At 41.5% G+C, this 12,819-nt stretch overlaps 1 protein-coding gene across 4 annotated transcripts in view; it reads right to left on the reverse strand.

The window, feature by feature from the left end:
• ARHGEF3 (Rho guanine nucleotide exchange factor 3) overlaps positions 1-12,819 on the reverse strand; it is a 271,390-nt gene that overhangs the window by 15,558 nt on the left and 243,013 nt on the right. For all 4 annotated transcript variants that reach the window (XM_039242446.1, XM_039242448.1, XM_039242449.1 and 1 more), the window contains 4 exons: positions 10,141-10,203; positions 8,009-8,105; positions 7,752-7,828; positions 1,633-1,890 (listed from right to left, as the gene is read on the reverse strand). In XM_039242446.1, coding sequence (XP_039098377.1) covers positions 1,633-1,890; positions 7,752-7,828; positions 8,009-8,105; positions 10,141-10,203 — 495 coding nt within the window. The remainder of the gene's footprint in view (positions 1-1,632; positions 1,891-7,751; positions 7,829-8,008; positions 8,106-10,140; positions 10,204-12,819) is intronic.

Genomic DNA, 12,819 nt, shown 5'->3' on the forward strand with positions numbered 1-12,819 from the left:
AGTTTGTTCAGCAGGTTTCACGGATTTTGATTTTCAAGTCATCTATGCATATTCTCTTTCTGTTCCATATTCAGTCAGGGAATGAGCCCTTTGATCTGGTCTCTAGGGCTCCATCCCCATGGCTCCTCCCAGAGCATGTTTCCATGACTGCATGCCTGGATCTCTGCAGCATCCTCTCAACTACCTGCCCCTAGTCCCTTCCTCCTCTGTCCCCCATCCTGCAGACGAGACTAACGCATTTACATTTCCACAGCTGGTCAGTGATACAGCTGGAATGTGAACCTGGAATCCTAGCTACTTAGAAAACAAAAGAGAGGTGCCTGGGTGGCTCAGTCGGTTAAGTGTCCAACTTCAGCTCAGGCCATGATCTCCCAGTTCCTCAGTTGGAGCCCCGCCTTGGGCTCTGCGATGACGGCTCAGAGCCTGGAGCCTGCTTCTGATTCTGTGTCTCCCTCTCTCTCTGTCCCTTCCCCACTCATGTTCTGTCTCTCTCTCTCAAAAATAAATAAACACTTTAAAAAATGAAAAAAAAAAGAAAAAGACAAATCACAAGAAAGGATTTCAAATTCTATTTGAAATCCTCATGATAAGATCTGAACCCCCATCCTCAGCCTTCTCTCCTGCTGCTTCCTCAGAGTATCCTCTTCTCTGGGCCCAGTGACCCATAGTATTCCTCAGACATTACCTGTTCGGTCATTTCTCCAGATCTTTGCTAAGGCCCTGGCTCCCCCTGGCCTGCGGTTGCCTCTGCCCTGTCCCACTGAGCACCCCAATCAGACCCAAGCTCTCCGGACAGAACACTCACCGTTTACAGTATTCTCATGATATGGACCCACTTTTTCCTAGTCTTCTCTTGCTACTAAGGAAGAATCTATCTCTCCTCATATTTAATGAACATTTGCTGGTGAGCAGGAGGGTGGACTAGGTCCCTCACTGCAATCAGAGGCTGAGGAGAGCTGGATCTGAAATAGATGTCGACTTTACAAACAGGCTCAGGGGCTAAGGGAAGAGGCAACCCCCATTTGCTCACTATACAAAGACATTCAATTTAAAATCTCCAGGGGCACCTGGGTGGCTCAGTTAGTTGAGCGGCCGACTTCGGCTTAGGTCATGATCTCACAGTTTATGGGTTCGAGCCCTTCATCAGGCTCTGTGCTGACAGCCAGCTCAGAGCCTGGAGCCTGCTTCAGATCTTGTATCTCCCTCTCTCTCTTACCCTCCCTTGCTCACGCTGCCTCTCTCTATCTCTCAGAAATAAATAAAAACATTAAAAAATTTTTTTTAAATCTCCAGAGATGTTAACCCTCACAACCATTGGAACAAACATTACAGTTTATTATTAATTGTAATTATAGATTAGAGAGGCACCTATATAGAAACGAGAACTTTTAGAAATCAAAGGGACCTTACAGGGTATTTCATGTAAACATTGCATTTTATAGGTTAGGAGACTGAAGCAGAGAGAGAAGTGACTTGCAAAATAAAAACATAGCTGATGGCAGCGCCTCGCCTGGAAGCCAAGACTGCTGGGTCCCATGTCCCCAGAGACCCTTCATTCACACACTCACCCAATCTCTTAGACACTATGGGAGAAAACAATAGGGAAAGAGAGAAAGAAACAGAGGAACTTACAGCCTCTTCCAGGTGCTGCTGATCTGGATTATCATTTGGTGTGTGCCTCAAGATTTCTCGAAGAAGCAGTGGGTATTTCACTAGACGGCTTCTTGGAATATCGAGAAAATTCCAGAGATCCAGCTTGCGGCTAAAGGGAGATTCTAAACATCGCTGTAGGAAATCCTGGACTCGGTGATCTTGTTTTTTGTGATCCAGCAGAGCCTTGGCAGCTACTTGATTGCTGCAGTAGCTGTCATAGGAGCTGAGACAAGGCAGCTAAGAAAGGAATGTCAACAGAAGGTTAGAGTGTGGAACTAATTGTGCTCTGAAGCTACGGGCTAGTATTACATGTGGGGACTGAACAAAACTGGTCTCCAGGCCTGGCCAACATTCCGTTATCTGCATGGCTGGAAGAGACAGACCAGTGGAATTTTCAATCAAGAATTTTGTTAAAAGTTTATTTATTTTGAGAGAGACAGGGCGTGCATGAGAAGAGAGGGAGAGAGAGAATCCTAAACTGGCTTTGCGCTGTCAGCACAGAACTGACTTGGGGCTCAAACTCATGAACCATGAGATTATGACCTGAGCTGAAACCAAGGGTTGGACTCTTAACTGACTGAGTTACTCAGCTGTCCCTAATAGAACTTTTAAAATAGCAGGGAATGAACAGTTTCTAGGCTTTGGCTTACTTGAGGGACATTATTTCCTTAGCTGCATGTTTACTTTATTGATTGTGAAGACCTCATCATAATTTGTTTGCATTTCTGCCAATCTAAGCTAGAAACAAAAGAACCAGAATAACTGTATACACACACAGCTCAAAATTTTCCTGAACTTCCAAAAGTGTCTGGTGAGGGGAAAGCCTCCTATCTTTAAAAAACAAAATAAAACACGATTTCTTTTAAAATTATTCATAAGAAATTCATCTAGAAGACCTAGTGGTATAAAAAGAAAGCAAAGTGTCAGACTCCACAGACCAGCCCTTTGCATGGCTTGGTGCAAGCATCTCTATATTAGTTTAAGGTTACCTGATTCCAAGGCGGACTAATTATGAAGAACTCCAGGAAGATAAAGCCAAAGTATAATTAGTAAAAAAATTAAATGCAAGAAGCAGTTAGAAAAATCTTTTAAATTAGATTCTTGGCTATGCCTAATGGTTAACATCACAATACCATGCAAAGAACAATTTAAGCTTAAAGCCTTCGGAACACTTCAACTCTTCTATCTTCCTTCCAGCAAAATACGAATTTCCCTGACATGTCCCATCACTCACATTGTGCAAACACAGAGTCAGAGACCCAGTGAAAGGGCTGTTCATCTCCCTTTTCCACTCCTCCCTGTTAGTGGCACCCAAGACTCACCATCCCAATGCACGGGCTGTCAGCTCCCAGAAAGGTACCAGAGGCAATAAAATACAGCTAACGGTCCCACTGTGTTTGCTTCTCTCCCTTGGACTAAGAAGCCACATTTACCACGACACCTGCCCTATGGAGGGATTCAGTGCAAGACAGTGGCAAGAGGGGCTTTAATATCTGCATCCTCAATATTTTGCATTGGACCTACCATCCAGCAGACATTCAAAGTTTATATTCTGAATGAACAAATAAATGAATGCTTAATGGTTACTAGATTAGGTAATATTTGATGGTCTAGGAACATGGCTTAAAAATAAATTGTGACAGTATCTGAACAATGGGTCAAAGTATAAATATTCTGTTGCTTTTTTTATACCTCTTATTGAAATTATTTTCTCAGCAACTAAAACCACACAAAGATACCAAGGAAGTAATGTTTAAGTCCACCGTTGAGTTTAACATTCTTTGGCAAGGTCTACTTTCCTTACGCGTCATAAAAACAAAAAACAAAAACACACAAACCTTTATTTGTGTTAACAAAGAGCTGAAGAAATCCTTTCCTCAACCTTATATTTGAAAGTAAATGATAATTGCTACTTACACACACACATACACCGCCCCCCCCCCCAGATGTGGTATTGTGGCTTGTAATTTAGATTTTCAGAGTTAATTAAAAAGAGCTTCAGGCTCTCTTAATTTCATTTCCATTCCCTTGTCTTTTAAAAAGACCTGGAAATGCTGCATGTTTTCATTACAGAGAAACAAATCAGCAGTAACTGTCGGATGTAAACGAGTGAGGAGCTCCACACTGCTGCTCACCGTCCAGTGGGCCATTCCTCTCTGATCCTGCCGCCCCTGCTGCCATGGCAACCCAATCCAGCTTGGGTCCTGTGTTCACACCTGACAGGGTGCTTATTTCCTGGGCATGACCTGAAAGGCTATCTGGTTCAGCTCACTGGCTAGAAAAGGCCACAAGTGATCTATAACTTGTTAGAGAATGAAGAATGTACACATTTTGCTTCCCAAATACATCCACATTCACTTATATAAATATCAAACACGAGAGGTGATAACACAGTGGTTAAGAGGGTAGGGACTGCAACCAGAGATAATTGTGTTTCAAAGCCTAACTTGGACAGGGGCACCTGGGTGGCTCAGTCGGTTAAGCATCCGACTTCAGCTCAGGTCATGATCTCACGGTCTGTGAGTTCAAGCCCCGTGTCAGGCTCTGTGCTGACAGCTTGCTCAGAACCTGGAGCCTGCTTTAGATTCTGTGTCTCCCTCTCTCTCTGCTCCTCCCCCATTCATGCCCTATCTCTCTCTGCCTCTCAAAAATAAATAAAAGTTAAAAAGAAAAAAAGCCTAACTTGGACAGTATCAGGTGACCCTTCTGAGCCTCAGCTGCCCTACTTACAAAAGGCATATACTAATGTCCTCCTATTTCTTAATGAAATAAGGCAGATAAAAAGTATGTGAGCTTGGCTTCTGGTTAAGACTCATTAAGTACTCAGGGTACCTCACTTGGTGAAGCATCTAACTTCAGCTCTGATCATTATTTCATGGTTCGTGAGTTTGAACCCTGCACTGGGCTCTCTGCTGACAGCCCAGAGCCTGGAGCCTGCCTCAGATTCTGTGTCTCCCTTCCTCTCTGTCCCTCCCTGGCTCACATTCTGTCTCTGTCTTTCTCAAAAATAAATAAAAATTAAAAAAACCCCAGAATCAGTAAGTACTAGCTATTATTATTTGCCCCCAGGATATTTTTACTGAAGAAATTGTGGTTTAGAGAAGCAAAACCACTTGCTCAGCTAGAGACAAAACCAGTCTGAAGTGTGTTCTTCCCCCACCTTCCCCCCTGAAGCTCTGAAGTATGCAACATCTCTTTAAATAGACTATCAAGAATTCATAAGGGAAATTCTTTCACTTTTAGAAATTCTATCTCCCTAACATTGTGAAAAGTGACAGAACAAATCTATTTTTTGCTTCCATGTACTCTGCCTCTCTCTATACAATTAAAATGGAATTAGAACCAAATTAACATGAGAACTTATCAATTATTTTATGACTGAAAAAACTTTAGCATGAAGGCAAGTCACTTGGAAGGCTGTTTCTATACAACAGAGGGCGGGGAGGTGGATGAGACCAGGCTCCCCCCCCCCCCCCCCCCCCCCCCCGAGAACGATCCTCAGTGACCACGGCGGCTCCCTGAGAAAACCACCACTCTGTTTCAGGTCTTCAAAGTACAAGTAATTGATTCATTCTAAGGTCAAAAGGACTGGCCAGGCCTGTCCCACTTGGAAGGCTCACTTGTTTAAATGGGTTTCTTTTTCCACCTTTTTTTCCTTGAGGGAGTTGGAGGGGGGGCAAATAAATCAATTTTTCATGGGTCAAATGGGCTCTGACTTTTTCTCATTCAAAGTCCACTCAGATGTTTATTTTGTTCTGTTAAAAAGACCAGAACTCAAACAGATGTACCGCTTGGTTTACAGTTCCCACTCGCATACACACATCTGCAGTTTAAAGAGGGAAAACATTTAACAGTTTGTGGGGCCTGATCAATAAGGGCCGTTCTCATGAGGCTTGGTCACAATGGGCCGGTTGTTTAATCTTGGGCTGCTCTTTAAGCTGCAAGTCCTCATGTGATGTCTGAAGGGTTCAGATAGCAATGGCGGTAGTCACATTTCCTCCAAGTATGTACAGAAAAGGGCTGCCAAAGCTGCCCCCAGATCAAACCAATTTCCTAATAAGAGTAGCAGACATTTATTTTAGAAAAAATTAATAACAAGGCAAACACTGACACTTTTGCTTCTGGGGTGAACTGACAATTTGCATATGATGCCTAAGGAAACCACGTCATCCTATATTGCCAGCTCGTCAAACACAGAGCAGGCATCCTGCTAATTCTGGAGTGTAGTCTCACTGCCTCCCCACTCCCCTCCCAAGTCCCATCAAAGCAGCCCACAGACTCAGGAAGTTTAAGAAATATTGAGGCAGAATGTCTCTTCTCATGACACCTTCTCTGTCTCCAGCTGGCTGGCTCTCTTTAGAGAAATTTCTTTGAAGGCCAAAGAAGTTAAAACATCTACCACAGCTTATAATGAAATGAGAGTCAAAAATATAAGATAAATGCTTCTCCTGAAGTATTAAGGCACATTTTCTAAATTATTCATCTTAGAACATTGCTTGCCTTTCAGGTGCCCTTGGGATATTTTGGCTTCAGTGCTAAAATTGACTTGTGAACTAAAGCTATCTCAGTCATGAAACCCTCAAAGTTTCTTGATCAAGGCAATAATTGAGAAGCATAAGTTAGAGGCACCTGGATGGCTCAGTAGGTTGAGCATCTGACTCTTGATCTTGGCTCAGGTCATGATCTCATGATTCATGGGTTTGAGCCCCATTCTGGGCTCTTCGATGACTGTGCAGAGCCTGCTTGGGATTTCTCTCTCCCTCTCTGCCCCTCCCCTGACGCTCTCAAAATAAATAAAAAACTTAAAAAAAAGCAGAAGTTAGGATAAGAGATCGACATCAACATCCTACATCAAAATGTAGGAACTGGAAGGCACAGGAAGGTTAAAATATAAATACAAATGTAACTAGATAAAGAGAACTCACACGATGGTAGGATTTTTAACCTTTACAACATTCCCCAAACAGCGAAATGACTTAATGCTTGCTGCTGTGGCACTTCCTGCCTATTTTTCTGCAACAATGTGTGGATCAGAGAGATGAGAGATCTAATCCTGCCTGGAAGAAGTCATCGAAGTAATCTGCTTTTATTACCTACTTCATAACCAGTGAAAACCACCTGGAGTGGGGGTGGTGCACACAAGGACTCCAAGGAAACAGAAAGGTAGTAAAAGGGGGTGGTGGGGACTGGCAAAATCAAGAGTGTGTGCCTGGCCTAAAGCACATTAAGCGAATGAACAGCTGCATTATGTAGCCAACAAAACACAGATGCAGCCCCAAGACCAGAAATTTAGAACCCCTAATCAAAGGTCACAGTTGACTTCTTTGTTTAATTAGGAAAGAGAATGGGTTGTTTGGGATGAAGGTGAGCATAATACCAAGACTTCCTACGAAGTTACTTATGATCAGATACGTGCTAAACATTAACAATGTTCAGTATTACCTTGCTTATGAAATTACATTTTATCTTGAGAGCTGTTTTTGTAGCTTGAATAAAGCACCTTTTTTTGGTGGTCATAAGAATATGTCTCTGAATATTTACTGGAATAGAAATGGTAACAATGATATTATTAGTAATTGGCCTAAATTGAATATTAACTAGTTTTACTTTATTTGATATGACACTAGTAACCGTTTGACGTGTGCCTTTATTTTATTGCCAAAGGTCATGTTATCTTTCAATGCCATGAATTCGTAACAAGAAAAAAATTGTTTCCATACTTTGAGGAGATAAAGCCTAAATAGAATGACAAATTTTGCCAAGAATTTGCCATTTAAATTTCTTGATTGCCAAGGTTTGCCAAAAAAAAAAAAAAAAAGTCTAGCTAAGGTGCACCTGGGTGGCTCAGTCCGTACTGCTGATTTCAGCTAAGGTCATGCTCTCATGCTTCCTGAGTTTGAGCCCTGCATTGGGCTCTGTGCTGACAGCTCAGAGCCTGGATTCGGCTCGGGATCCTCTGTCTCCCTCTCTCTGCTCCTCCCCTGCTTGTTCTCTCTCTCTCTCTTTCAAAACTAAACTAAAACAAAAGGTCTAGTTAAATGAATCTCCATCTACATTATGAGATTTATTTTTTATCAAGACCAGAGAATTTTTCTTACCCAGCCCACGAGGATGGGGCCCACATGTTCAGTGGAGCCATCAGGCTTCCGAGCGTCTCGAAGCTGACTGAGGAGTTCTGGTAAACAAAACAAAACAAAAAAACAACAAACAGAATGCTTATTTTGTTAGACATTCAAACACGAACAGGACTGAAAGTAGATTTTGGGTTAATCAAGTTATTACATAATCATGACTTATTGTAAGATGACTCAATTAAGGCTACAAGTCATGACTCATTGTGTGAACAAAATTATACCTTCATGTAGAGGAATGAGAGAGTCCAGTGTTCCAAAAATTTGATTCAACTCTTGCTCTGTCATTATGGAGAGTTTCAGCATGGGGTCGTGATAGGCCTGCATAAGAAGGGTAAGAGATGGAAGCAAACATTTAAAATCAGAGGAAGCAGGGCACCTGGGAGGCTCAGTTGATTAAGCATCAGACTCTTGATTTTGGCTCAGGTCATGATCTCCCTATTGGTGGGTTTGAGATCCACATCAGGCTTTATGCTGACAGTGCAGAGCCTGCTTGGGAATCTCTCTCTACCTCTCTCTCTGCCCCTCCCCCACTGTGCGTGCGCGTGTGCGCCCTCTCTCTCTCTCAAAAATAAACATTAAAAACATTTTTTTAAATCAGAGGAAGCAAGTGGTTAATGTAAATGGCATCTGTGTCTGTGAGGCCTCACATCATAACAAAATATTTGGCTCTCCCCAAACAACTTCCCCCATAATGCTGCAGAGACAGCAGATGGGTATAGCTGGAACAGATAAGAATCTAGTATTGCCTTGAGCCTTTTGTGGTTGTTGATAAACCAAAGCAGATTTTTAAAAAGCTTTTTTATTCTAGTATATCCTACAGCTAGGCAAGGGCACAAATCCTAAGTATAGAGCAGATTTGATTTGTATGATGTTTTAAAAATTAACTTTATTGACGATCCTGCAGCTTAAAAAAACCCTTTATACAAAATTAGTTACTAGCAGGTTCTTTTTCAATTAGTTCATATATAAACCAAGTAAAGGAAGAAAAGAAAAAGTGGTGGCATCCTTTATGACTGATATGAAGCCAAGAGAGCAAAATCTCTGTTAATCCTATCACCTCTTATTAATGATAATTAAACAAGAACACACAGTTACAGGCCATTGTAATAGAGCACAGAGACTCAGATGGCATGGTCCCTGCCTCCAAGGATATTTATAAAGCTAATTGGGAGATAAGAAAAACATGTGGATAATTAGATATGTTTAAAAAATAACTCAAGATTAAAAACAAGAGATGTCACGTAGTAGCAAAAAATCAATCAAATCATAACTGTTTTGAGAGTGAGAGAATTAAAGCTGGAGTAATTGAAGGAGATTTAAGATGAACTGCCTGGCATGGAGATGGAAGCAGTAAATACTGGTGAAGAATGAATTGAGATCTGAGCTGGTTCCTGGAAGAAGGCTGGATGTGGGTGGTTGAAAGGAGAAGAAGGCTTTCCAGGAAGGTAGAACCACCATAAGCAAAAGAAAAGCAGTGAAACACCCTTACGGTGCTTAGCCTTGGTCTTGACACAGGAAGGGGGAGCTGAACAGATGACCAGTGAGGTGTCTCTCAGAGTTAAACACCTTCTCTGTCATCTCTGTCTTTCTCCTCCTCCAGCCCCACCTAAAACTCAGTTTCTTGGCTGTGTCCAAGCAACGCCTGGGTGGTCATCTCCCGAGAATGCTACAAATGACACTTTCTATCAGCAGGAATCTGGACTAAGGACACTTAAAAGAAGGGAGGCATCTTTCCAACCCTTAATTCTTTAAAGAGTCTGGGAATATTAGATGAAAGAATCTGGATTTCAGCCTCCATGGGAGTCACTGAAATGGAAAGGTTTTGAGAAAGCTTTGTTGTCAAGACTATACAGGTTACAAGGTACAGATTCCTTCTCCCTTCTGGCACACAATGTAATTAAAACACACGTTTCTATATAAAAGACCCTAACTTACATGATAGTATGCAATTGCCTCACTTTACCACTTTCTCTACTCAAGATTCAAACGACTTTATTTCCAGAACAGTTTCAGTGTCAGATGTCCACACACTCTCTCCCCTGACTAAGGAGGCCCCGCATGAGAGACAATGAAATACACATAGAGCCAGGCCTCTGGGAACACTTCCTGATTAAACTCAGGTATTACTTCAGGTGCCTTAGAGACACGCATGGGAGAACCCTGACAGATACCAGGTCTAGAGCACCATCTTGTTTTGAGCAATTTCCTGCCTACTTGGTTTGTGCAGTTTCTTCTCAACTGTTGATGGACTGTTTTAGTCATAAAAGAGTGCTCATATGGCACAATCTTAGAATTGTGAAATTACCTAGAAAAAAAGGGAAATGGCCCAAACGACCACTGGATTCAAATTTACCTTTTTTGCCAATTTCAAGTCCTCTATCAAGTCTTCTTCTCCTTGGGAAAGCTCAAAGATTGCCTGTAAGCAAAGACAAAAAACACATTCACTCAACACCTCACTTATGAGACCAAATTCAAACTGTGGTGATTCTGTTGCTCAAAGCCTCAAATCTGTCAACTTCTTAAGTATTTTTAAAGGATTCTTTAAAAAGTTAAATTAACCTGTAACAAACACATCTAGTGGCTAAAAGCTATAAAGGAAAAATTTGCAAAACTTATGCATAACATGCTTACCTGTTTGTGGGAAAAAGAGGTTCCACATATGTTTCTAACTCAGGAAGTCATCTTTCACATTACAGAACTTGGGTGCAGTGGAGCAAGAGGGAACTATTTTAGGTAAAATAATCACAGTTGAATTCTGCATCTCTTGTGTGTGTAGCAACCATCATAAATGATTTCAGGGTCTGTTCTCAATGATGGACATGGCAGTATTATGAACTAGACCATCACAATTTGTCTTTGTTCTACTCAACAGAAGGTGAATCTTAGAGAAAGCTTTATTCTTATCAGCCATTTGTCTTCAGGCTGGAATTGTAGGAAGACTCCAATATTTTATCACTCTAAATGTCTGGTGAAGTTAATTCATTCTAAAGTACTTCTCATCCCTACACAGTACAATAAATAAAATTTTAGGAGCCAGCTGTGTATAAGAGTGTGTAAATGGACCATTTCTAATTTGGCTCTGCTAAGCCATCATAATTTAAGAACTACAATGCACAGAATACTCTTTACTCATCTGGGAGTCTAAACTGTTGGCAAACATTAACAGTTGAAGGACGATACGTTTAGTTCTTTAATAGGAGTGATGGTTTGGGGACTCCTACATTTCTTTCAGACTAAAGGGAAGAAGTGAGCAGGCTTGGAGAGTGCCCTCCATCTCTGGGGTTGGTGGACTAGAAGACAATGAGTTTGTTCTCAGGTAAAGCAAGTGAAGACAGAATACTGTACTGGAGGCCAGTGCATGGTGACCCCTCCTGAGGCCCAGTAAAACCTCCACATCATGGCCTTCTGGGACTCTATTTTGTTAACTTTTTATTTTGAAATAATTATAGGCTCCCAGGAGAAGTTGTAAAAATAGTGCAGAGAGGTCCTGAGCACCTATTACTCAGCTTCCCCCAGTAGCGGCATCTTCCGTAACTACAGAGCATTATCAAGACCAGGAAATGGTTTGGCACAACACAGTTAACTAGACTTCACCTGGACCTTCCTCAGATTTCCTTGTACATCTGTTTTACTAGAGCTCACTTCCATAGGCCTGACTGTCTGACCGCCAAATGTGGCCTCAAGGAGAGGAAAACCCCAGAACCCCATACTGAGAAACGCCACAGTCAGATGTCACGCTGTCAGCATGAAGACCATGGGCTTTGGAGTAGGACGGGACCTGGGTTCAAATCTTAGCTCTTTAACTCTCCAGACGGGTGAATTTGTATTTACTGTGCCTTGATAATCTTCTAATCTGCAGAATCAACCCTTCCTTCCTTCTTTCCTTCCTTCCTTCCCACTATTAGATTGTACAAATTACATATATATACTACTGACACTTGGGCAAACACAAAAACGTTACAAAACTTTTGTGTTACAAAACACAAAAGGGGGAAATTTTAATGTACCCATAATAGCATCTTTAACCATCATTAAGATTTTGCCATGTTTCTTCACAGATTTTTTTTTAGTTCATGTATTATTTTTAAATGTCTTTTTTAGTGTGCTTTCACCTAGCATCACACTTTATTTATTTTAATGTTTTTTAAATATTTATTTGTTTTTTGAGAGAGAGACAGAGCATGAGCAGGGGAGAGGAAGAGAGAAAGGGAGACACAGAATCCAAAGCAGGCTCCAGACTCTGAGCTGTCAGCACACAGCCCAACGTGGTATCAAACCCACAAACTAAGAGATTGTGACTTGAGCCGAGGTCAGACAATTAATCGACTGAGCCACTCGGGCGCCCCTAAATGCTTTATTATTTCTTTTGACTAGATAATACATTAACATACTTCAAATTTATAGTGCACAAATGAGTACATGGTGAAAACTTTCCTTCTAACCTCCCTCCAGCCACCCAGGTCCTTCACAGGAGGCAACAATGTTACCAGTCCCTTGTGTGTCCTTCCAGAAATACTTTATGATTCTATAAGCAAATACATGCATGTACACACATATGTTGACTTTTCCTTTCTTTTCCATAAATGGTAAAAGAACAAAACACATCCTACTTTGTGCCTTGCCTTATCCACTTAGCCATCCATACACACACACCAGCACTTCCTGTGTTCCTGCAACTGTGTAGTATTCCATGTATGGAGACTCGTTATTTAGCCAGTCCCTGGCAATAGATGCTCAGGCTCTTTCTAGCACTATTATAACCACTACTGTGATGAATACCCTTACATATATATCTTTTCATCTGTGTATAAGCATGTCTGGCAGATAGATTCCTAGAAAAGAAAGGCTGAGTCTAAAACCTAGAAAGTTTTCAACTATTGCTTTTGCCAATGTCAGGTTTTCCACAGAAATAGATGTTCCAAGGGTTTCACTAGATGATGTGCATTAAACTGCTTTGGTGCCATCTGACACATGGCAAGCTTTCTAGAAAGGGTAATATTACCACAGTTATTTAGGGCCATTGATACCAAAA

This window comes from Hyaena hyaena, unplaced genomic scaffold (genome assembly GCF_003009895.1).
Source record: "Hyaena hyaena isolate Hyena2069 unplaced genomic scaffold, ASM300989v1 scaffold_212, whole genome shotgun sequence".
Taxonomy (NCBI): domain Eukaryota; kingdom Metazoa; phylum Chordata; class Mammalia; order Carnivora; family Hyaenidae; genus Hyaena; species Hyaena hyaena.